We start from the raw sequence: 23,959 nt of genomic DNA, 5'->3' as shown, positions 1-23,959 counted from the left end.
GCCATGGCCGACAAAGTCAACATGTCTCTGGACGACATCATTAGGCTGAACCGGAGCCAGCGGGGCGGCCGCGGCGGCGGGGGCAGGGACCGAGGCCGGGACCGAGGCCGGGCCGGCTCCCAGGGAGGCCGCAGTGGCGGAGCGCAAACCGCCGCACCAGTGAGCCAGGGCGGCGGGCCGTGCCGGAACCGGGCGGCCCTCGGCCGAGGCAGGAACCGGCCGGCGCCCTACAGCAGGCCGAGACAGCTTCCCGACGCGTGGCCACGCGACAGCTTCCGCAGGGGCTTGGGCAGGGGCGCCGGCCTGGTGACCGGGGGGAAGCTGCTTCTGTCCAACCTGGCCTTCGGAGTGTCCGACGCGGACGTCCAGCAGCTGTTTGCGGAGTTCGGGCCTCTGAAGAAGGCCGGTGTCCACTACGACCGCTCTGGCCGCAGCCTGGGGTCAGCCCACGTGCACTTTGAGCGGAAGGCAGACGCCCTGGAAGCCATGAAACAGTACCACGGCGTGCCTTTGGATGGCCGCCCCCTCAACATCCAGCTCGTCACCTCACAGATACACACGCAGCGCACGCCGGTACAGAGTGGCAACAGAGGCGGGCTGACTACACACCGAGGATCTGGAGGCTTTGGCGGCGGCACGCCGAGTCGCGCCCGCGGAGGCAGCCGGCTTACAGGCAGGGGCACCGGACGCAATTCAAAGCAACAGATCGCTGCGGAGGAGTTGGACGCCCAGCTGGACGCTTACAACTCGATGAGGAGCACCAAAAAGCTGGACGCCCAGGTGAGCACTGGCAGCCCGATGAGGGGCACCAAAAAGTTGGACGCCCAGGTGAACAGTGGCAGCGCGATGAGGGGCACCAAAAAGTTGGACGCCCAGGTGAACAGTGGCAGCGCGATGAGGGGCACCAAGAAGTTGGACGCCCAGCTGGACGCTTACAACGCGATGAGGAGCACCAAAAAGCTGGACGCCCAGGTGAGCACTGGCAGCCCGATGAGGGGCACCAAAAAGTTGGACGCCCAGCTGAGCACTGCCGGCGCGATGAGGGACACGGAGGAGATGGACGCCCAGAAGGACGCGTACAACGCCATGAGGGGCGCCGAGGAGTTGGACCCCCAGAAGGACGCGTACAACGCGATGAGGGGCGCCGAGCAGCTGGACCCCCAGAAGGACGCGTACAACGCGATGAGGGGCGCCGAGCAGCTGGACCCCCAGAAGGACGCTGACAACGCGATGAGGGGCGCCCAGGAGTTGGAGGACGCCCTGCTGGACGCTTACAACACGGTCATGGACACCGAGGAGTTGGACGCCCAGCTGGACGCTTACAACACGGTCATGGACACCGAGGAGTTGGACGCCCAGCTGGACGCTTACGACGCCATGATGGACACCAGCTAAAGCACCACCAAGTCAGTGCGTGCGTGGGTGGTGGAGCTAGGCCTGGAAATCGTCTCGCGGTGCTTCCCGAGGGTGGGCTGGCGGGGACCTGTGGCCCATTGGGGAATTGTTTCTTCTGTTTTGAAATAGGATTTAATTAAAACTCACGCAAAGCGTTTTCTTTAACGTTTATTTTATTAAAAAATTCCGAAAAAGACCTGTGTTGTACCTAGTCATTTTGGGGAAAAATTTTACTGGTTGCTGTTGTGGAGGAGCTGGCGTTTTCACCTTGGCCATAATAAACAGAAATGGGTGCAGCAAAAACAAACAAACAAACAAACAAACAAACAAAAACAACAAAAAACCCTCCAAAATAAACGACACAAACACACACACACACACACAAACACACACACACAAACACACACACACACACACACGCACAAACCTCCTTAGAAAACACGCTGATCCAGCCTTTCAACGTTCTGACGCTTCGGCAAGGCCGGATGGCCAGGCCCGAACCTGGTCTCTGGGCGGGGGCCTGGCCATTCATCCACAGAGGGAGGGGGGTGGGGGTGGGGGTGGGGGAGGGGCGGCCGACCAGATGGCCCTGCCCTGACATAGTCTTTGGCTGTGGATTGGGTTGACTGGGGCCGGGGCCGAAGAGCTGGTCCCGCCCTCGGCTGGTCGAGCAGCGCCAAAGCAAGCCACCACCTTTCTGCAGCCGGAGCCAGGTGCCGGGACTTAACCGGAGCGGGGAAGGACGAGCAGGGGGCACGCTGTCTGCAAGAAGGCAGGGGCTGAAGGGTGCTCATGGTTTCCGACGGGCCATGCAGACCAAGAAGTGTCCGTGCGTGACTGCGGATTTACACACACACACACACACACCCACACACCCACGCGCGCACACGCACACGCACACGCAGAAGCACACCCACAACCACACCCACGCACCTCCCCCGGCTCCCCCCCTCCACGCACACGCACACGCACACAGAAAATGAAATGAAATGAAATGAAATGAAATAAAAACAAAAACAAACAAACGAAAAAACCCCTCTTTAGTAATGACATTGATCCAGCCGTTCAATGCTTTAGACCCTTCGGCAAGCCCATGTGGCCCGGCCGGGTTACTTGGTCTCTGGACAGGGGCCTGAGCATTCATCCAGAGAGGGAGCTGGACCAGAGGGCCCAGCCCAAGCATGGCGTAAGAGCCCGTCCCGCCCTCTGCTGGTCGAGTAGCGCTAATGCAGGTCACCCTCCTGCAGCCACCTCTGGGGAAGGCAGAAACAGGTGCCCGGACTTGACCTGAGGGGGGAAGGACAAGCAGGGGGCGCGCCGCCTACGAGAAGGCAGGGGCTGAAGGGTGCTCATGGATGCCGACGGACCATTCAGGTCAAGAAGCGTCTGTGCGTGACTGTGTGTTTACGTCCGCAGTCACGCCCAGACAAGCACTCGCCTCCCTCAGACCCTGCTCCCAAGGGCCCCACAGACACGGGGACGAGTCATGCCCTCCCTCGGTAGGGCTAAGCTGTTTGACTGCAGACAGAGGGCATTCTCTCCCTAGGCCCCCACTCTTCACCCTGTTCAGAAGGGCACCCTCGCCCTGGCCCTCAACTTCTTCAACTCCAGCTTCCGGTCTCCCTGATAACTGACCCGTTTATGCAAATCAGTTTCACCTGCCTCAGCCTCAGTGTCCTCTTCCAGAGATGGATTCATGTAACCTGCAAGGTGTCCCTGCTCCCACCACACTGGAAGCCCTCAAGGTGCCATTGGCACCTGGGTCCCCCCTCCCCCCGCCCCCACCCCCCGCGCCCCACCGCCCCCAAACCCACCCCCCCCCTCCGAAGGGACGGGCCAAACGCTAAGCTGCTTTCTGTAGGTAAGCTGCTTTCTGTAGGGAGATGCCTCCAGGGATATGCCTATAGGGGTGTGGGGGTGGGGGGTGGGGGGGGCATTTCACAGAAATGCAGTAAACACAAACACGCACACACACAACTGTGCTACATCCACACAGTGGAATACTACGCTGCGGTAAAAAAGTAGGGAAAAGAAGGAATTCTTGCCAGCATGGATGGAACTGGAGAGCATTATGCTAAGTGAAATTAGCCCGTCAGAGTAAAATGAATACCACACGATCTCACTCATTCGTGGAATATAGAGAACAGCATAGACCGACGAACAGGGACAGATCCATACACATCTAGACCACCGCTCTCTGACGGGGCTGTTTGACTGCTGGTGGCCTCTGGCGTCCTGGGCTCAGAGCTAAGGTACGAAAGCATACACATTTCATTCACATCCACCTCAGCCTCTGCCTCCCATGACCCCCAAGGGCCGCTACGACCGGGGTGTTTGCGTCTCCGGTCTCCCCCTCCCCCGTCCCGCAAACCTGGCCCCCTTCCTCCCCCCAACCCCCACCCCCCCCACCCCCGCCCTCAGCCCCCCGCACACCCCGCCCGCTCCCTTCAAATGCAAATGGGACCGATGTTTACAACGGTTCATTGCCGAGAGATAGAATCCATTGCAATGAACGAAGAGAAATGAGCACAGAATTAAGAAAGAATAACATAAAGTAAAATAAAACCCCCCAACACTCTTCACGGGTCCCGGGTTGGAGGAGCCTGCCCAAGAGGCGCCGGTCAAGCGCCCCAGGCGTCGCAGCCACGTTCGGGAGAGCCTTTCCTTGAGATTGAGCCACCTGCCCCACCCTAAAGCCACCTGCCCCACCCAAACAGTGGCGCTTCATTCCTGGGAGCGGCTGATTGGTGGGTCTCTCTGGCTCCTCCCACCACGCTCTGGGGCTATAAAAGCAGGGGCGGCAGCGCCTCGCAGCGTCTATGGTTCGCAGACCTTCTCAGCCCTGGGCGCGTCTGAACGCTGTCTCCGTGTGAACGCTGTCTCGGTCCGAACGCTGTCTCGGTCCGAACGCTGTCTCGGTCCGAACGCTGTCTCCGTCTGAACGCTGTCTCTGTCCGAACGCTGTGTCCGTGTCATTTCGTCTTCCGCGAGGAGTCCGTCCACACCTTTGCGAATCCCTGCGCCTGGACCCCAACATCTGGTGCCCGCTCAGGGCCGGCGTGCTTCCCGCACGGGCTCGATCCGAGGCCGATTCCGGGCCCGCCATGGCCGACAAAGTCAACATGTCTCTGGACGACATCATTAGGCTGAACCGGAGCCAGCGGGGCGGCCGCGGCGGCGGGGGCAGGGACCGAGGCCGGGACCGAGGCCGGGCCGGCTCCCAGGGAGGCCGCAGTGGCGGAGCGCAAACCGCCGCACCAGTGAGCCAGGGCGGCGGGCCGTGCCGGAACCGGGCGGCCCTCGGCCGAGGCAGGAACCGGCCGGCGCCCTACAGCAGGCCGAGACAGCTTCCCGACGCGTGGCCACGCGACAGCTTCCGCAGGGGCTTGGGCAGGGGCGCCGGCCTGGTGACCGGGGGGAAGCTGCTTCTGTCCAACCTGGCCTTCGGAGTGTCCGACGCGGACGTCCAGCAGCTGTTTGCGGAGTTCGGGCCTCTGAAGAAGGCCGGTGTCCACTACGACCGCTCTGGCCGCAGCCTGGGGTCAGCCCACGTGCACTTTGAGCGGAAGGCAGACGCCCTGGAAGCCATGAAACAGTACCACAGCGTGCCTTTGGATGGCCGCCCCCTCAACATCCAGCTCGTCACCTCACAGATACACACGCAGCGCACGCCGGTACAGAGTGGCAACAGAGGCGGGCTGACTACACACCGAGGATCTGGAGGCTTTGGCGGCGGCACGCCGAGTCGCGCCCGCGGAGGCAGCCGGCTTACAGGCAGGGGCACCGGACGCAATTCAAAGCAACAGATCGCTGCGGAGGAGTTGGACGCCCAGCTGGACGCTTACAACTCGATGAGGAGCACCAAAAAGCTGGACGCCCAGGTAGGCACTGGCAGCCCGATGAGGGGCACCAAAAAGTTGGACGCCCAGGTGAACAGTGGCAGCGCGATGAGGGGCACCAAAAAGTTGGACGCCCAGGTGAACAGTGGCAGCGCGATGAGGGGCACCAAGAAGTTGGACGCCCAGCTGGACGCTTACAACGCGATGAGGAGCACCAAAAAGCTGGACGCCCAGGTGAGCACTGGCAGCCCGATGAGGGGCACCAAAAAGTTGGACGCCCAGCTGAGCACTGCCGGCGCGATGAGGGACACGGAGGAGATGGACGCCCAGAAGGACGCGTACAACGCCATGAGGGGCGCCGAGGAGTTGGACCCCCAGAAGGACGCGTACAACGCGATGAGGGGCGCCGAGCAGCTGGACCCCCAGAAGGACGCTTACAACGCGATGAGGGGCGCCGAGCAGCTGGACCCCCAGAAGGACGCTGACAACGCGATGAGGGGCGCCGAGGAGTTGGAGGACGCCCTGCTGGACGCTTACAACACGGTCATGGACACCGAGGAGTTGGACGCCCAGCTGGACGCTTACAACACGGTCATGGACACCGAGGAGTTGGACGCCCAGCTGGACGCTTACGACGCCATGATGGACACCAGCTAAAGCACCACCAAGTCAGTGCGTGCGTGGGTGGTGGAGCTAGGCCTGGAAATCGTCTCGCGGTGCTTCCCGAGGGTGGGCTGGCGGGGACCTGTGGCCCATTGGGGAATTGTTTCTTCTGTTTTGAAATAGGATTTAATTAAAACTCACGCAAAGCGTTTTCTTTAACGTTTATTTTATTAAAAAATTCCGAAAAAGACCTGTGTTGTACCTAGTCATTTTGGGGAAAAATTTTACTGGTTGCTGTTGTGGAGGAGCTGGCGTTTTCACCTTGGCCATAATAAACAGAAATGGGTGCAGCAAAAACAAACAAACAAACAAACAAACAAACAAAAACAACAAAAAACCCTCCAAAATAAACGACACAAACACACACACACACACACAAACACACACACACACAAACACACACAAACACACACACACACACACACGCACAAACCTCCTTAGAAAACACGCTGATCCAGCCTTTCAACGTTCTGACGCTTCGGCAAGGCCGGATGGCCAGGCCCGAACCTGGTCTCTGGGCGGGGGCCTGGCCATTCATCCACAGAGGGAGGGGGGTGGGGGTGGGGGTGGGGGAGGGGCGGCCGACCAGATGGCCCTGCCCTGACATAGTCTTTGGCTGTGGATTGGGTTGACTGGGGCCGGGGCCGAAGAGCTGGTCCCGCCCTCGGCTGGTCGAGCAGCGCCAAAGCAAGCCACCACCTTTCTGCAGCCGGAGCCAGGTGCCGGGACTTAACCGGAGCGGGCAAGGACGAGCAGGGGGCACGCTGTCTGCAAGAAGGCAGGGGCTGAAGGGTGCTCATGGTTTCCGACGGGCCATGCAGACCAAGAAGTGTCCGTGCGTGACTGCGGATTTACACACACACACACACACACCCACACACCCACGCGCGCACACGCACACGCACACGCAGAAGCACACCCACAACCACACCCACGCACCTCCCCCGGCTCCCCCCCTCCATGCACACGCACACGCACACAGAAAATGAAATGAAATGAAATGAAATGAAATAAAAACAAAAACAAACAAACGAAAAAACCCCTCTTTAGTAATGACATTGATCCAGCCGTTCAATGCTTTAGACCCTTCAGCAAGCCCATGTGGCCCGGCCGGGTTACTTGGTCTCTGGACAGGGGCCTGAGCATTCATCCAGAGAGGGAGCTGGACCAGAGGGCCCAGCCCAAGCATGGCGTAAGAGCCCGTCCCGCCCTCTGCTGGTCGAGTAGCGCTAATGCAGGTCACCCTCCTGCAGCCACCTCTGGGGAAGGCAGAAACAGGTGCCCGGACTTGACCTGAGGGGGGAAGGACAAGCAGGGGGCGCGCCGCCTACGAGAAGGCAGGGGCTGAAGGGTGCTCATGGATGCCGACGGACCATTCAGGTCAAGAAGCGTCTGTGCGTGACTGTGTGTTTACGTCCGCAGTCACGCCCAGACAAGCACTCGCCTCCCTCAGACCCTGCTCCCAAGGGCCCCACAGACACGGGGACGAGTCATGCCCTCCCCCGGTAGGGCTAAGCTGTTTGACTGCAGACAGAGGGCATTCTCTCCCTAGGCCCCCACTCTTCACCCTGTTCAGAAGGGCACCCTCGCCCTGGCCCTCAACTTCTTCAACTCCAGCTTCCGGTCTCCCTGATAACTGACCCGTTTATGCAAATCAGTTTCACCTGCCTCAGCCTCAGTGTCCTCTTCCAGAGATGGATTCATGTAACCTGCAAGGTGTCCCTGCTCCCACCACACTGGAAGCCCTCAAGGTGCCATTGGCACCTGGGTCCCCCCTCCCCCCGCCCCCACCCCCCGCGCCCCACCGCCCCCAAACCCACCCCCCCCCCCTCCCAAGGGACGGGCCAAACGCTAAGCTGCTTTCTGTAGGTAAGCTGCTTTCTGTAGGGAGATGCCTCCAGGGATATTCCTATAGGGGAGTGAGGGGTGGGGGGTGGGGGGGGCATTTCACAGAAATGCAGTAAACACAAACACGCACACACACAACTGTGCTACATCCACACAGTGGAATACTACGCTGCGGTAAAAAAGTAGGGAAAAGAAGGAATTCTTGCCAGCATGGATGGAACTGGAGAGCATTATGCTAAGTGAAATTAGCCCGTCAGAGAAAAATGAATACCACACGATCTCACTCATTCGTGGAATATAGAGAACAGCATAGACCGACGAACAGGGACAGATCCATACACATCTAGACCACCGCTCTCTGACGGGGCTGTTTGACTGCTGGTGGCCTCTGGCGTCCTGGGCTCAGAGCTAAGGTACGAAAGCATACACATTTCATTCACATCCACCTCAGCCTCTGCCTCCCATGACCCCCAAGGGCCGCTACGACCGGGGTGTTTGCGTCTCCGGTCTCCCCCTCCCCCCTCCCGCAAACCTGGCCCCCTTCCTCCCCGCACCTCCCACCCCCCCCACCCCCGCCCTCAGCCCCCCGCACACCCCGCCCGCTCCCTTCAAATGCAAATGGGACCGATGTTTACAACGGTTCATTGCCGAGAGATAGAATCCATTGCAATGAACGAAGAGAAATGAGCACAGAATTAAGAAAGAATAACATAAAGTAAAATAAAACCCCCCAACACTCTTCACGGGTCCCGGGTTGGAGGAGCCTGCCCAAGAGGCGCCGGTCAAGCGCCCCAGGCGTCGCAGCCACGTTCGGGAGAGCCTTTCCTTGAGATTGAGCCACCTGCCCCACCCTAAAGCCACCTGCCCCACCCAAACAGTGGCGCTTCATTCCTGGGAGCGGCTGATTGGTGGGTCTCTCTGGCTCCTCCCACCACGCTCTGGGGCTATAAAAGCAGGGGCGGCAGCGCCTCGCAGCGTCTATGGTTCGCAGACCTTCTCAGCCCTGGGCGCGTCTGAACGCTGTCTCCGTGTGAACGCTGTCTCGGTCCGAACGCTGTCTCGGTCCGAACGCTGTCTCGGTCCGAACGCTGTCTCCGTCTGAACGCTGTCTCTGTCCGAACGCTGTGTCCGTGTCATTTCGTCTTCCGCGAGGAGTCCGTCCACACCTTTGCGAATCCCTGCGCCTGGACCCCAACATCTGGTGCCCGCTCAGGGCCGGCGTGCTTCCCGCACGGGCTCGATCCGAGGCCGATTCCGGGCCCGCCATGGCCGACAAAGTCAACATGTCTCTGGACGACATCATTAGGCTGAACCGGAGCCAGCGGGGCGGCCGCGGCGGCGGGGGCAGGGACCGAGGCCGGGACCGAGGCCGGGCCGGCTCCCAGGGAGGCCGCAGTGGCGGAGCGCAAACCGCCGCACCAGTGAGCCAGGGCGGCGGGCCGTGCCGGAACCGGGCGGCCCTCGGCCGAGGCAGGAACCGGCCGGCGCCCTACAGCAGGCCGAGACAGCTTCCCGACGCGTGGCCACGCGACCGCTTCCGCAGGGGCTTGGGCAGGGGCGCCGGCCTGGTGACCGGGGGGAAGCTGCTTCTGTCCAACCTGGCCTTCGGAGTGTCCGACGCGGACGTCCAGCAGCTGTTTGCGGAGTTCGGGCCTCTGAAGAAGGCCGGTGTCCACTACGACCGCTCTGGCCGCAGCCTGGGGTCAGCCCACGTGCACTTTGAGCGGAAGGCAGACGCCCTGGAAGCCATGAAACAGTACCACGGCGTGCCTTTGGATGGCCGCCCCCTCAACATCCAGCTCGTCACCTCACAGATACACACGCAGCGCACGCCGGTACAGAGTGGCAACAGAGGCGGGCTGACTACACACCGAGGATCTGGAGGCTTTGGCGGCGGCACGCCGAGTCGCGCCCGCGGAGGCAGCCGGGTTACAGGCAGGGGCACCGGACGCAATTCAAAGCAACAGATCGCTGCGGAGGAGTTGGACGCCCAGCTGGACGCTTACAACTCGATGAGGAGCACCAAAAAGCTGGACGCCCAGGTGAGCACTGGCAGCCCGATGAGGGGCACCAAAAAGTTGGACGCCCAGGTGAACAGTGGCAGCGCGATGAGGGGCACCAAAAAGTTGGACGCCCAGGTGAACAGTGGCAGCGCGATGAGGGGCACCAAGAAGTTGGACGCCCAGCTGGACGCTTACAACGCGATGAGGAGCACCAAAAAGCTGGACGCCCAGGTGAGCACTGGCAGCCCGATGAGGGGCACCAAAAAGTTGGACGCCCAGCTGAGCACTGCCGGCGCGATGAGGGACACGGAGGAGATGGACGCCCAGAAGGACGCGTACAACGCCATGAGGGGCGCCGAGGAGTTGGACCCCCAGAAGGACGCGTACAACGCGATGAGGGGCGCCGAGCAGCTGGACCCCCAGAAGGACGCTTACAACGCGATGAGGGGCGCCGAGCAGCTGGACCCCCAGAAGGACGCTGACAACGCGATGAGGGGCGCCGAGGAGTTGGAGGACGCCCTGCTGGACGCTTACAACACGGTCATGGACACCGAGGAGTTGGACGCCCAGCTGGACGCTTACGACGCCATGATGGACACCAGCTAAAGCACCACCAAGTCAGTGCGTGCGTGGGTGGTGGAGCTAGGCCTGGAAATCGTCTCGCGGTGCTTCCCGAGGGTGGGCTGGCGGGGACCTGTGGCCCATTGGGGAATTGTTTCTTCTGTTTTGAAATAGGATTTAATTAAAACTCACGCAAAGCGTTTTCTTTAACGTTTATTTTATTAAAAAATTCCGAAAAAGACCTGTGTTGTACCTAGTCATTTTGGGGAAAAATTTTACTGGTTGCTGTTGTGGAGGAGCTGGCGTTTTCACCTTGGCCATAATAAACAGAAATGGGTGCAGCAAAAACAAACAAACAAACAAACAAACAAACAAAAACAACAAAAAACCCTCCAAAATAAACGACACAAACACACACACACACACACAAACACACACACACACAAACACACACACACACACACACGCACAAACCTCCTTAGAAAACACGCTGATCCAGCCTTTCAACGTTCTGACGCTTCGGCAAGGCCGGATGGCCAGGCCCGAACCTGGTCTCTGGGCGGGGGCCTGGCCATTCATCCACAGAGGGAGGGGGGTGGGGGTGGGGGTGGGGGAGGGGCGGCCGACCAGATGGCCCTGCCCTGACATAGTCTTTGGCTGTGGATTGGGTTGACTGGGGCCGGGGCCGAAGAGCTGGTCCCGCCCTCGGCTGGTCGAGCAGCGCCAAAGCAAGCCACCACCTTTCTGCAGCCGGAGCCAGGTGCCGGGACTTAACCGGAGCGGGAAAGGACGAGCAGGGGGCACGCTGTCTGCAAGAAGGCAGGGGCTGAAGGGTGCTCATGGTTTCCGACGGGCCATGCAGACCAAGAAGTGTCCGTGCGTGACTGCGGATTTACACACACACACACACACACACACACACACACGCGCGCACACGCACACGCACACGCAGAAGCACACCCACAACCACACCCACGCACCTCCCCCGGCTCCCCCCCTCCATGCACACGCACACGCACACAGAAAATGAAATGAAATGAAATGAAATGAAATAAAAACAAAAACAAACAAACGAAAAAACCCCTCTTTAGTAATGACATTGATCCAGCCGTTCAATGCTTTAGACCCTTCGGCAAGCCCATGTGGCCCGGCCGGGTTACTTGGTCTCTGGACAGGGGCCTGAGCATTCATCCAGAGAGGGAGCTGGACCAGAGGGCCCAGCCCAAGCATGGCGTAAGAGCCCGTCCCGCCCTCTGCTGGTCGAGTAGCGCTAATGCAGGTCATCCTCCTGCAGCCACCTCTGGGGAAGGCAGAAACAGGTGCCCGGACTTGACCTGAGGGGGGAAGGACAAGCAGGGGGCGCGCCGCCTACGAGAAGGCAGGGGCTGAAGGGTGCTCATGGATGCCGACGGACCATTCAGGTCAAGAAGCGTCTGTGCGTGACTGTGTGTTTACGTCCGCAGTCACGCCCAGACAAGCACTCGCCTCCCTCAGACCCTGCTCCCAAGGGCCCCACAGACACGGGGACGAGTCATGCCCTCCCTCGGTAGGGCTAAGCTGTTTGACTGCAGACAGAGGGCATTCTCTCCCTAGGCCCCCACTCTTCACCCTGTTCAGAAGGGCACCCTCGCCCTGGCCCTCAACTTCTTCAACTCCAGCTTCCGGTCTCCCTGATAACTGACCCGTTTATGCAAATCAGTTTCACCTGCCTCAGCCTCAGTGTCCTCTTCCAGAGATGGATTCATGTAACCTGCAAGGTGTCCCTGCTCCCACCACACTGGAAGCCCTCAAGGTGCCATTGGCACCTGGGTCCCCCCTCCCCCCGCCCCCACCCCCCGCGCCCCACCGCCCCCAAACCCACCCCCCCCCTCCCAAGGGACGGGCCAAACGCTAAGCTGCTTTCTGTAGGTAAGCTGCTTTCTGTAGGGAGATGCCTCCAGGGATATGCCTATAGGGGTGTGGGGGTGGGGGGTGGGGGGGGCATTTCACAGAAATGCAGTAAACACAAACACGCACACACACAACTGTGCTACATCCACACAGTGGAATACTACGCTGCGGTAAAAAAGTAGGGAAAAGAAGGAATTCTTGCCAGCATGGATGGAACTGGAGAGCATTATGCTAAGTGAAATTAGCCCGTCAGAGTAAAATGAATACCACACGATCTCACTCATTCGTGGAATATAGAGAACAGCATAGACCGACGAACAGGGACAGATCCATACACATCTAGACCACCGCTCTCTGACGGGGCTGTTTGACTGCTGGTGGCCTCTGGCGTCCTGGGCTCAGAGCTAAGGTACGAAAGCATACACATTTCATTCACATCCACCTCAGCCTCTGCCTCCCATGACCCCCAAGGGCCGCTACGACCGGGGTGTTTGCGTCTCCGGTCTCCCCCTCCCCCCTCCTGCAAACCTGGCCCCCTTCCTCCCCCCACCCCCCACCCCCCCCACCCCCGCCCTCAGCCCCCCGCACACCCCGCCCGCTCCCTTCAAATGCAAATGGGACCGATGTTTACAACGGTTCATTGCCGAGAGATAGAATCCATTGCAATGAACGAAGAGAAATGAGCACAGAATTAAGAAAGAATAACATAAAGTAAAATAAAACCCCCCAACACTCTTCACGGGTCCCGGGTTGGAGGAGCCTGCCCAAGAGGCGCCGGTCAAGCGCCCCAGGCGTCGCAGCCACGTTCGGGAGAGCCTTTCCTTGAGATTGAGCCACCTGCCCCACCCTAAAGCCACCTGCCCCACCCAAACAGTGGCGCTTCATTCCTGGGAGCGGCTGATTGGTGGGTCTCTCTGGCTCCTCCCACCACGCTCTGGGGCTATAAAAGCAGGGGCGGCAGCGCCTCGCAGCGTCTATGGTTCGCAGACCTTCTCAGCCCTGGGCGCGTCTGAACGCTGTCTCCGTGTGAACGCTGTCTCGGTCCGAACGCTGTCTCGGTCCGAACGCTGTCTCCGTCCGAACGCTGTTTCCGTCTGAACGCTGTCTCTGTCCGAACGCTGTGTCCGTGTCATTTCGTCTTCCGCGAGGAGTCCGTCCACACCTTTGCGAATCCCTGCGCCTGGACCCCAACATCTGGTGCCCGCTCAGGGCCGGCGTGCTTCCCGCACGGGCTCGATCCGAGGCCGATTCCGGGCCCGCCATGGCCGACAAAGTCAACATGTCTCTGGACGACATCATTAGGCTGAACCGGAGCCAGCGGGGCGGCCGCGGCGGCGGGGGCAGGGACCGAGGCCGGGACCGAGGCCGGGCCGGCTCCCAGGGAGGCCGCAGTGGCGGAGCGCAAACCGCCGCACCAGTGAGCCAGGGCGGCGGGCCGTGCCGGAACCGGGCGGCCCTCGGCCGAGGCAGGAACCGGCCGGCGCCCTACAGCAGGCCGAGACAGCTTCCCGACGCGTGGCCACGCGACAGCTTCCGCAGGGGCTTGGGCAGGGGCGCCGGCCTGGTGACCGGGGGGAAGCTGCTTCTGTCCAACCTGGCCTTCGGAGTGTCCGACGCGGACGTCCAGCAGCTGTTTGCGGAGTTCGGGCCTCTGAAGAAGGCCGGTGTCCACTACGACCGCTCTGGCCGCAGCCTGGGGTCAGCCCACGTGCACTTTGAGCGGAAGGCAGACGCCCTGGAAGCCATGAAACAGTACCACAGCGTGCCTTTGGATGGCCGCCCCCTCAACATCCAGCTCGTCACCTCACAGATACACACGCAGCGCACGCCGGTACAGAGTGGCAACAGAGGCGGGCTGACTACACACCGAGGATCTGGAGGCTTTGGCGGCGGCACGCCGAGTCGCGCCCGCGGAGGCAGCCGGCTTACAGGCAGGGGCACCGGACGCAATTCAAAGCAACAGATCGCTGCGGAGGAGTTGGACGCCCAGCTGGACGCTTACAACTCGATGAGGAGCACCAAAAAGCTGGACGCCCAGGTGAGCACTGGCAGCCCGATGAGGGGCACCAAAAAGTTGGACGCCCAGGTGAACAGTGGCAGCGCGATGAGGGGCACCAAAAAGTTGGACGCCCAGGTGAACAGTGGCAGCGCGATGAGGGGCACCAAGAAGTTGGACGCCCAGCTGGACGCTTACAACGCGATGAGGAGCACCAAAAAGCTGGACGCCCAGGTGAGCACTGGCAGCCCGATGAGGGGCACCAAAAAGTTGGACGCCCAGCTGAGCACTGCCGGCGCGATGAGGGACACGGAGGAGATGGACGCCCAGAAGGACGCGTACAACGCCATGAGGGGCGCCGAGGAGTTGGACCCCCAGAAGGACGCGTACAACGCGATGAGGGGCGCCGAGCAGCTGGACCCCCAGAAGGACGCTTACAACGCGATGAGGGGCGCCGAGCAGCTGGACCCCCAGAAGGACGCTGACAACGCGATGAGGGGCGCCGAGGAGTTGGAGGACGCCCTGCTGGACGCTTACAACACGGTCATGGACACCGAGGAGTTGGACGCCCAGCTGGACGCTTACGACGCCATGATGGACACCAGCTAAAGCACCACCAAGTCAGTGCGTGCGTGGGTGGTGGAGCTAGGCCTGGAAATCGTCTCGCCGTGCTTCCCGAGGGTGGGCTGGCGGGGACCTGTGGCCCATTGGGGAATTGTTTCTTCTGTTTTGAAATAGGATTTAATTAAAACTCACGCAAAGCGTTTTCTTTAACGTTTATTTTATTAAAAAATTCCGAAAAAGACCTGTGTTGTACCTAGTCATTTTGGGGAAAAATTTTACTGGTTGCTGTTGTGGAGGAGCTGGCGTTTTCACCTTGGCCATAATAAACAGAAATGGGTGCAGCAAAAACAAACAAACAAACAAACAAACAAACAAAAACAACAACAAAAAAACCCTCCAAAAAAAACCACACAAACACACACACACACACACACACACACACACAAACACACACACACACACGCACAAACCTCCTTAGAAAACACGCTGATCCAGCCTTTCAACGTTCTGACGCTTCGGCAAGGCCGGATGGCCAGGCCCGAACCTGGTCTCTGGGCGGGGGCCTGGCCATTCATCCACAGAGGGAGGGGGGTGGGGGTGGGGGTGGGGGAGGGGCGGCCGACCAGATGGCCCTGCCCTGACATAGTCTTTGGCTGTGGATTGGGTTGACTGGGGCCGGGGCCGAAGAGCTGGTCCCGCCCTCGGCTGGTCGAGCAGCGCCAAAGCAAGCCACCACCTTTCTGCAGCCGGAGCCAGGTGCCGGGACTTAACCGGAGCGGGCAAGGACGAGCAGGGGGCACGCTGTCTGCAAGAAGGCAGGGGCTGAAGGGTGCTCATGGTTTCCGACGGGCCATGCAGACCAAGAAGTGTCCGTGCGTGACTGCGGATTTACACACACACACACACACACCCACACACCCACGCGCGCACACGCACACGCACACGCAGAAGCACACCCACAACCACACCCACGCACCTCCCCCGGCTCCCCCCCTCCATGCACACGCACACGCACACAGAAAATGAAATGAAATGAAATGAAATGAAATAAAAACAAAAACAAACAAACGAAAAAACCCCTCTTTAGTAATGACATTGATCCAGCCGTTCAATGCTTTAGACCCTTCGGCAAGCCCATGTGGCCCGGCCGGGTTACTTGGTCTCTGGACAGGGGCCTGAGCATTCATCCAGAGAGGGAGCTGGACCAGAGGGCCCAGCCCAAGCATGGCGTAAGAGCCCGTCCCGCCCTCTGCTGGTCGAGTAGCGCTAATGCAGGTCATCCTCCTGCAGCCACCTCTGGGGAAGGCAGAAACAGGTGCCCGGACTTGACCTGAGGGGGGAAGGACAAGCAGGGGGCGCGCCGCCTACGAGAAGGCAGGGGCTGAAGGGTGCTCATGGATGCCGACGGACCATTCAGGTCAAGAAGCGTCTGTGCGTGACTGTGTGTTTACGTCCGCAGTCACGCCCAGACAAGCACTCGCCTCCCTCAGACCCTGCTCCCAAGGGCCCCACAGACACGGGGACGAGTCATGCCCTCCCTCGGTAGGGCTAAGCTGTTTGACTGCAGACAGAGGGCATTCTCTCCCTAGGCCCCCACTCTTCACCCTGTTCAGAAGGGCACCCTCGCCCTGGCCCTCAACTTCTTCAACTCCAGCTTCCGGTCTCCCTGATAACTGACCCGTTTATGCAAATCAGTTTCACCTGCCTCAGCCTCAGTGTCCTCTTCCAGAGATGGATTCATGTAACCTGCAAGGTGTCCCTGCTCCCACCACACTGGAAGCCCTCAAGGTGCCATTGGCACCTGGGTCCCCCCTCCCCCCGCCCCCACCCCCCGCGCCCCACCGCCCCCAAACCCACCCCCCCCCTCCCAAGGGACGGGGCAAACGCTAAGCTGCTTTCTGTAGGTAAGCTGCTTTCTGTAGGGAGATGCCTCCAGGGATATGCCTATAGGGGTGTGGGGGTGGGGGGTGGGGGGGGCATTTCACAGAAATGCAGTAAACACAAACACGCACACACACAACTGTGCTACATCCACACAGTGGAATACTACGCTGCGGTAAAAAAGTAGGGAAAAGAAGGAATTCTTGCCAGCATGGATGGAACTGGAGAGCATTATGCTAAGTGAAATTAGCCCGTCAGAGTAAAATGAATACCACACGATCTCACTCATTCGTGGAATATAGAGAACAGCATAGACCGACGAACAGGGACAGATCCATACACATCTAGACCACCGCTCTCTGACGGGGCTGTTTGACTGCTGGTGGCCTCTGGCGTCCTGGGCTCAGAGCTAAGGTACGAAAGCATACACATTTCATTCACATCCACCTCAGCCTCTGCCTCCCATGACCCCCAAGGGCCGCTACGACCGGGGTGTTTGCGTCTCCGGTCTCCCCCTCCCCCGTCCCGCAAACCTGGCCCCCTTCCTCCCCCCAACCCCCACCCCCCCACCCCCGCCCTCAGCCCCCCGCACACCCCGCCCGCTCCCTTCAAATGCAAATGGGACCGATGTTTACAACGGTTCATTGCCGAGAGATAGAATCCATTGCAATGAACGAAGAGAAATGAGCACAGAATTAAGAAAGAATAACATAAAGTAAAATAAAACCCCCCAACACTCTTCACGGGTCCCGGGTTGGAGGAGCCTGCCCAAGAGGCGCCGGTCAAGCGCCCCAGGCGTCGCAGCCACGTTCGGGAGAGCCTTTCCTTGAGATTGAGCCACCTGCCCCACCCTAAAGCCACCTGCCCCACCCAAACAGTGGCGCTTCATTCCTGGGAGCGGCTGATTGGTGGGTCTCTCTGGCTCCTCCCACCACGCTCTGGGGCTATAAAAGCAGGGGCGGCAGCGCCTCGCAGCGTCTATGGTTCGCAGACCTTCTCAGCCCTGGGCGCCTCTGAACGCTGTCTCCGTGTGAACGCTGTCTCGGTCCGAACGCTGTCTCGGTCCGAACGCTGTCTCCGTCCGAACGCTGTTTCCGTCTGAACGCTGTCTCTGTCCGAACGCTGTGTCCGTGTCATTTCGTCTTCCGCGAGGAGTCCGTCCACACCTTTGCGAATCCCTGCGCCTGGACCCCAACATCTGGTGCCCGCTCAGGGCCGGCGTGCTTCCCGCACGGGCTCGATCCGAGGCCGATTCCGGGCCCGCCATGGCCGACAAAGTCAACATGTCTCTGGACGACATCATTAGGCTGAACCGGAGCCAGCGGGGCGGCCGCGGCGGCGGGGGCAGGGACCGAGGCCGGGACCGAGGCCGGGCCGGCTCCCAGGGAGGCCGCAGTGGCGGAGCGCAAACCGCCGCACCAGTGAGCCAGGGCGGCGGGCCGTGCCGGAACCGGGCGGCCCTCGGCCGAGGCAGGAACCGGCCGGCGCCCTACAGCAGGCCGAGACAGCTTCCCGACGCGTGGCCACGCGACAGCTTCCGCAGGGGCTTGGGCAGGGGCGCCGGCCTGGTGACCGGGGGGAAGCTGCTTCTGTCCAACCTGGCCTTCGGAGTGTCCGACGCGGACGTCCAGCAGCTGTTTGCGGAGTTCGGGCCTCTGAAGAAGGCCGGTGTCCACTACGACCGCTCTGGCCGCAGCCTGGGGTCAGCCCACGTGCACTTTGAGCGGAAGGCAGACGCCCTGGAAGCCATGAAACAGTACCACAGCGTGCCTTTGGATGGCCGCCCCCTCAACATCCAGCTCGTCACCTCACAGATACACACGCAGCGCACGCCGGTACAGAGTGGCAACAGAGGCGGGCTGACTACACACCGAGGATCTGGAGGCTTTGGCGGCGGCACGCCGAGTCGCGCCCGCGGAGGCAGCCGGCTTACAGGCAGGGGCACCGGACGCAATTCAAAGCAACAGATCGCTGCGGAGGAGTTGGACGCCCAGCTGGACGCTTACAACTCGATGAGGAGCACCAAAAAGCTGGACGCCCAGGTGAGCACTGGCAGCCCGATGAGGGGCACCAAAAAGTTGGACGCCCAGGTGAACAGTGGCAGCGCGATGAGGGGCACCAAAAAGTTGGACGCCCAGGTGAACAGTGGCAGCGCGATGAGGGGCACCAAGAAGTTGGACGCCCAGCTGGACGCTTACAACGCGATGAGGAGCACCAAAAAGCTGGACGCCCAGGTGAGCACTGGCAGCCCGATGAGGGGCACCAAAAAGTTGGACGCCCAGCTGAGCACTGCCGGCGCGATGAGGGACACGGAGGAGATGGACGCCCAGAAGGACGCGTACAACGCCATGAGGGGCGCCGAGGAGTTGGACCCCCAGAAGGACGCGTACAACGCGATGAGGGGCGCCGAGCAGCTGGACCCCCAGAAGGACGCTTACAACGCGATGAGGGGCGCCGAGCAGCTGGACCCCCAGAAGGACACTGACAACGCGATGAGGGGCGCCGAGGAGTTGGAGGACGCCCTGCTGGACGCTTACAACACGGTCATGGACACCGAGGAGTTGGACGCCCAGCTGGACGCTCACAACACGGTGATGGACACCGAGGAGTTGGACGCCCAGCTGGACGCTTACGACGCCATGATGGACACCAGCTAAAGCACCACCAAGTCAGTGCGTGCGTGGGTGGTGGAGCTAGGCCTGGAAATCGTCTCGCCGTGCTTCCCGAGGGTGGGCTGGCGGGGACCTGTGGCCCATTGGGGAATTGTTTCTTCTGTTTTGAAATAGGATTTAATTAAAACTCACGCAAAGCGTTTTCTTTAACGTTTATTTTATTAAAAAATTCCGAAAAAGACCTGTGTTGTACCTAGTCATTTTGGGGAAAAATTTTACTGGTTGCTGTTGTGGAGGAGCTGGCGTTTTCACCTTGGCCATAATAAACAGAAATGGGTGCAGCAAAAACAAACAAACAAACAAACAAACAAACAAAAACAACAACAAAAAAACCCTCCAAAAAAAACCACACAAACACACACACACACACACACACACACACACAAACACACACACACACACGCACAAACCTCCTTAGAAAACACGCTGATCCAGCCTTTCAACGTTCTGACGCTTCGGCAAGGCCGGATGGCCAGGCCCGAACCTGGTCTCTGGGCGGGGGCCTGGCCATTCATCCACAGAGGGAGGGGGGTGGGGGGGGGGGAGGGGCGGCCGACCAGATGGCCCTGCCCTGACATAGTCTTTGGCTGTGGATTGGGTTGACTGGGGCCGGGGCCGAAGAGCTGGTCCCGCCCTCAGCTGGTCGAGAAGCACCAAAGCAAGCCACCACCTTTCTGCAGCCGGAGCCAGGTGCCGGGACTTAACCGGAGCGGGAAAGGACGAGCAGGGGGCACGCTGTCTGCAAGAAGGCAGGGGCTGAAGGGTGCTCATGGTTTCCGACGGGCCATGCAGACCAAGAAGTGTCCGTGCGTGACTGCGGATTTACACACACACACACACACACACACACACACACGCGCGCGCGCGCGCGCGCACACGCACACGCACACGCACACGCAGAAGCACACCCACAACCACACCCACGCACCTCCCCCGGCTCCCCCCCTCCACGCACACGCACACGCACACAGAAAATGAAATGAAATGAAATGAAATGAAATGAAATGAAAGGAAAAACAAACAAACGAAAAAACCCCTCTTTAGTAATGACATTGATCCAGCCGTTCAATGCTTTAGACCCTTCGGCAAGCCCATGTGGCCCGGCCGGGTTACTTGGTCTCTGGACAGGGGCCTGAGCATTCATCCAGAGAGGGAGCTGGACCAGAGGGCCCAGCCCAAGCATGGCGTAAGAGCCCGTCCCGCCCTCTGCTGGTCGAGTAGCGCTAATGCAGGTCACCCTCCTGCAGCCACCTCTGGGGAAGGCAGAAACAGGTGCCCAGACTTGACCTGAGGGGGGAAGGACAAGCAGGGGGCGCGCCGCCTACGAGAAGGCAGGGGCTGAAGGGTGCTCATGGATGCCGACGGACCATTCAGGTCAAGAAGCGTCTGTGCGTGACTGTGTGTTTACGTCCGCAGTCACGCCCAGACAAGCACTCGCCTCCCTCAGACCCTGCTCCCAAGGGCCCCACAGACACGGGGACGAGTCATGCCCTCCCCCGGTAGGGCTAAGCTGTTTGACTGCAGACAGAGGGCATTCTCTCCCTAGGCCCCCACTCTTCACCCTGTTCAGAAGGGCACCCTCGCCCTGGCCCTCAACTTCTTCAACTCCAGCTTCCGGTCTCCCTGATAACTGACCCGTTTATGCAAATCAGTTTCACCTGCCTCAGCCTCAGTGTCCTCTTCCAGAGATGGATTCATGTAACCTGCAAGGTGTCCCTGCTCCCACCACACTGGAAGCCCTCAAGGTGCCATTGGCACCTGGGTCCCCCCTCCCCCCGCCCCCCCCCCCCGCGCCCCACCGCCCCCAAACCCACCCCCCCCTCCCAAGGGAGGGGCCAAACGCTAAGCTGCTTTCTGTAGGTAAGCTGCTTTCTGTAGGGAGATGCCTCCAGGGATATGCCTATAGGGGTGTGGGGGGGGGGGGCATTTCACAGAAATGCAGTAAACACAAACACGCACACACACAACTGTGCTACATCCACACAGTGGAATACTACGCTGCGGTAAAAAAGTAGGGAAAAGAAGGAATTCTTGCCAGCATGGATGGAACTGGAGAGCATTATGCTAAGTGAAATTAGCCCGTCAGAGAAAAATGAATACCACACGATCTCACTCATTCGTGGAATATAGAGAACAGCATAGACCGACGAACAGGGACAGATCCATACACATCTATACCACCGCTCTCTGACGGGGCTGTTTGACTGCTGGTGGCCTCTGGCGTCCTGGGCTCAGAGCTAAGGTACGAAAGCATACACATTTCATTCACATCCACCTCAGCCTCTGCCTCCCATGACCCCCAAGGGCCGCTACGACCGGGGTGTTTGCGTCTCCGGTCTCCCCCTCCCCCGTCCCGCAAACCTGGCCCCCTTCCTCCCCCCAACCCCCACCCCCCCCACCCCCGCCCTCAGCCCCCCGCACACCCCGCCCGCTCCCTTCAAATGCAAATGGGACCGATGTTTACAACGGTTCATTGCCGAGAGATAGAATCCATTGCAATGAACGAAGAGAAATGAGCACAGAATTAAGAAAGAATAACATAAAGTAAAATAAAACCCCCCAACACTCTTCACGGGTCCCGGGTTGGAGGAGCCTGCCCAAGAGGCGCCGGTCAAGCACCCCAGGCGTCGCAGCCACGTTCGGGAGAGCCTTTCCTTGAGATTGGGCCACCTGCCCCACCCTAAAGTTGGCGTCTCCCAAACAGTGGCGCTTCATTCCTGGGAGCGGCTGATTGGTGGGTCTCTCTGGCTCCTCCCACCACGCTCTGGGGCTATAAAAGCAGGGGCGGCAGCGCCTCGCAGCGTCTATGGTTCGCAGACCTTCTCAGCCCTGGGCGCGTCTGAACGCTGTCTCCGTGTGAACGCTGTCTCGGTCCGAACGCTGTCTCGGTCCGAACGCTGTCTCCGTCCGAACGCTGTCTCCGTCTGAACGCTGTCTCTGTCCGAACGCTGTCTCCCTGTCATTTCGTCTTCCGCGAGGAGTCCGTCCACACCTTTGCGAATCCCTGCGCCTGGACCCCAACATCTGGTGCCCGCTCAGGGCCGGCGTGCTTCCCGCACGGGCTCGATCCGAGGCCGATTCCGGGCCCGCCATGGCCGACAAAGTCAACATGTCTCTGGACGACATCATTAGGCTGAACCGGAGCCAGCGGGGCGGCCGCGGCGGGGGCAGGGACCGAGGCCGGGACCGAGGCCGGGCCGGCTCCCAGGGAGGCCGCAGTGGCGGAGCGCAAACCGCCGCACCAGTGAGCCAGGGCGGCGGGCCGTGCCGGAACCGGGCGGCCCTCGGCCGAGGCAGGAACCGGCCGGCGCCCTACAGCAGGCCGAGACAGCTTCCCGACGCGTGGCCACGCGACCGCTTCCGCAGGGGCTTGGGCAGGGGCGCCGGCCTGGTGACCGGGGGGAAGCTGCTTCTGTCCAACCTGGCCTTCGGAGTGTCCGACGCGGACGTCCAGCAGCTGTTTGCGGAGTTCGGGCCTCTGAAGAAGGCCGGTGTCCACTACGACCGCTCTGGCCGCAGCCTGGGGTCAGCCCACGTGCACTTTGAGCGGAAGGCAGACGCCCTGGAAGCCATGAAACAGTACCACGGCGTGCCTTTGGATGGCCGCCCCCTCAACATCCAGCTCGTCACCTCACAGATACACACGCAGCGCACGCCGGTACAGAGTGGCAACAGAGGCGGGCTGACTACACACCGAGGATCTGGAGGCTTTGGCGGCGGCACGCCGAGTCGCGCCCGCGGAGGCAGCCGGGTTACAGGCAGGGGCACCGGACGCAATTCAAAGCAACAGATCGCTGCGGAGGAGTTGGACGCCCAGCTGGACGCTTACAACTCGATGAGGAGCACCAAAAACCTGGACGCCCAGGTGAGCACTGGCAGCCCGATGAGGGGCACCAAAAAGTTGGACGCCCAGGTGAACAGTGGCAGCGCGATGAGGGGCACCAAGAAGTTGGACGCCCAGCTGGACGCTTACAACGCGATGAGGGGCGCCGAGGAGTTGGACGCCCAGCTGGACGCTTACAACGCGATGAGGAGCACCAAAAAGCTGGACGCCCAGGTGAGCACTGGCAGCCCGATGAGGGGCACCAAAAAGTTGGACGCCCAGCTGAGCACTGCCGGCGCGATGAGGCACACGGAGGAGATGGACGCCCAGAAGGACGCGTACAATGCCATGAGGGGCGCCGAGGAGTTGGACCCCCAGAAGGACGCGTACAACGCGATGAGGGGCGCCGAGCAGCTGGACCCCCAGAAGGACGCTTACAACGCGATGAGGGGCGCCGAGCAGCTGGACCCACAGAAGGACGCTTACAACGCGATGAGGGGCGCCGAGCAGCTGGACCCCCAGAAGGACGCTTACAACGCGATGAGGGGCGCCGAGGAGTTGGAGGACGCCCTGCTGGACGCTTACAACACGGTCATGGACACCGAGGAGTTGGACGCCCAGCTGGACGCTTACAACACGGTGATGGACACCGAGGAGTTGGACGCCCACCTGGACGCTTACGACGCCATGATGGACACCAGCTAAAGCACCACCAAGTCAGTGCGTGCGTGGGTGGTGGAGCTAGGCCTGGAAATCGTCTCGCCGTGCTTCCCGAGGGTGGGCTGGCGGGGACCTGTGGCCCATTGGGGAATTGTTTCTTCTGT

At 60.6% G+C, this 23,959-nt stretch overlaps 4 protein-coding genes across 4 annotated transcripts; all 4 read left to right on the top strand.

The window, feature by feature from the left end:
- Window positions 1–3: 3 nt before the first annotated feature.
- LOC308519296 (THO complex subunit 4-like) lies at window positions 4–3,242 on the top strand (the record flags this gene model as incomplete). Its single annotated transcript, XM_081091281.1, has 2 exons — window positions 4–780; window positions 3,225–3,242. 2 exons carry the CDS (start codon window positions 4–6, stop codon window positions 3,240–3,242), a joined length of 795 nt encoding a protein of 264 aa, XP_080947407.1.
- A 1,257-nt stretch (window positions 3,243–4,499) lies between these two features.
- On the top strand, window positions 4,500–9,790 carry LOC308519295 (THO complex subunit 4-like; the record flags this gene model as incomplete). Its single annotated transcript, XM_081091280.1, has 2 exons — window positions 4,500–4,691; window positions 9,176–9,790. Coding segments are annotated over 2 exons (807 nt in total), but the record flags the coding sequence as incomplete, so codon positions are not given.
- Window positions 9,791–13,460: 3,670 nt separating this feature from the next.
- On the top strand, window positions 13,461–19,235 carry LOC308519294 (THO complex subunit 4-like; the record flags this gene model as incomplete). Its single annotated transcript, XM_081091279.1, has 3 exons — window positions 13,461–13,665; window positions 18,063–18,717; window positions 19,202–19,235. 3 exons carry the CDS (start codon window positions 13,461–13,463, stop codon window positions 19,233–19,235), a joined length of 894 nt encoding a protein of 297 aa, XP_080947405.1.
- A 3,159-nt stretch (window positions 19,236–22,394) lies between these two features.
- Window positions 22,395–23,180, top strand: LOC308519293 (THO complex subunit 4-like; the record flags this gene model as incomplete). The annotated part of the gene is made up of 1 exon (XM_081091278.1): window positions 22,395–23,180. A coding segment is annotated over exon 1 (777 nt), but the record flags the coding sequence as incomplete, so codon positions are not given.
- Window positions 23,181–23,959: the final 779 nt, after the last annotated feature.

The sequence above is a fragment of the Myotis nattereri genome (genome assembly GCF_964212035.1).
Source record: "Myotis nattereri genome assembly, chromosome: 5".
Taxonomy (NCBI): Eukaryota; Metazoa; Chordata; class Mammalia; order Chiroptera; family Vespertilionidae; genus Myotis; species Myotis nattereri.
Note: the sequence above shows the minus strand (reverse complement) of the source record. Positions and strands in the feature narration are given on the sequence as shown.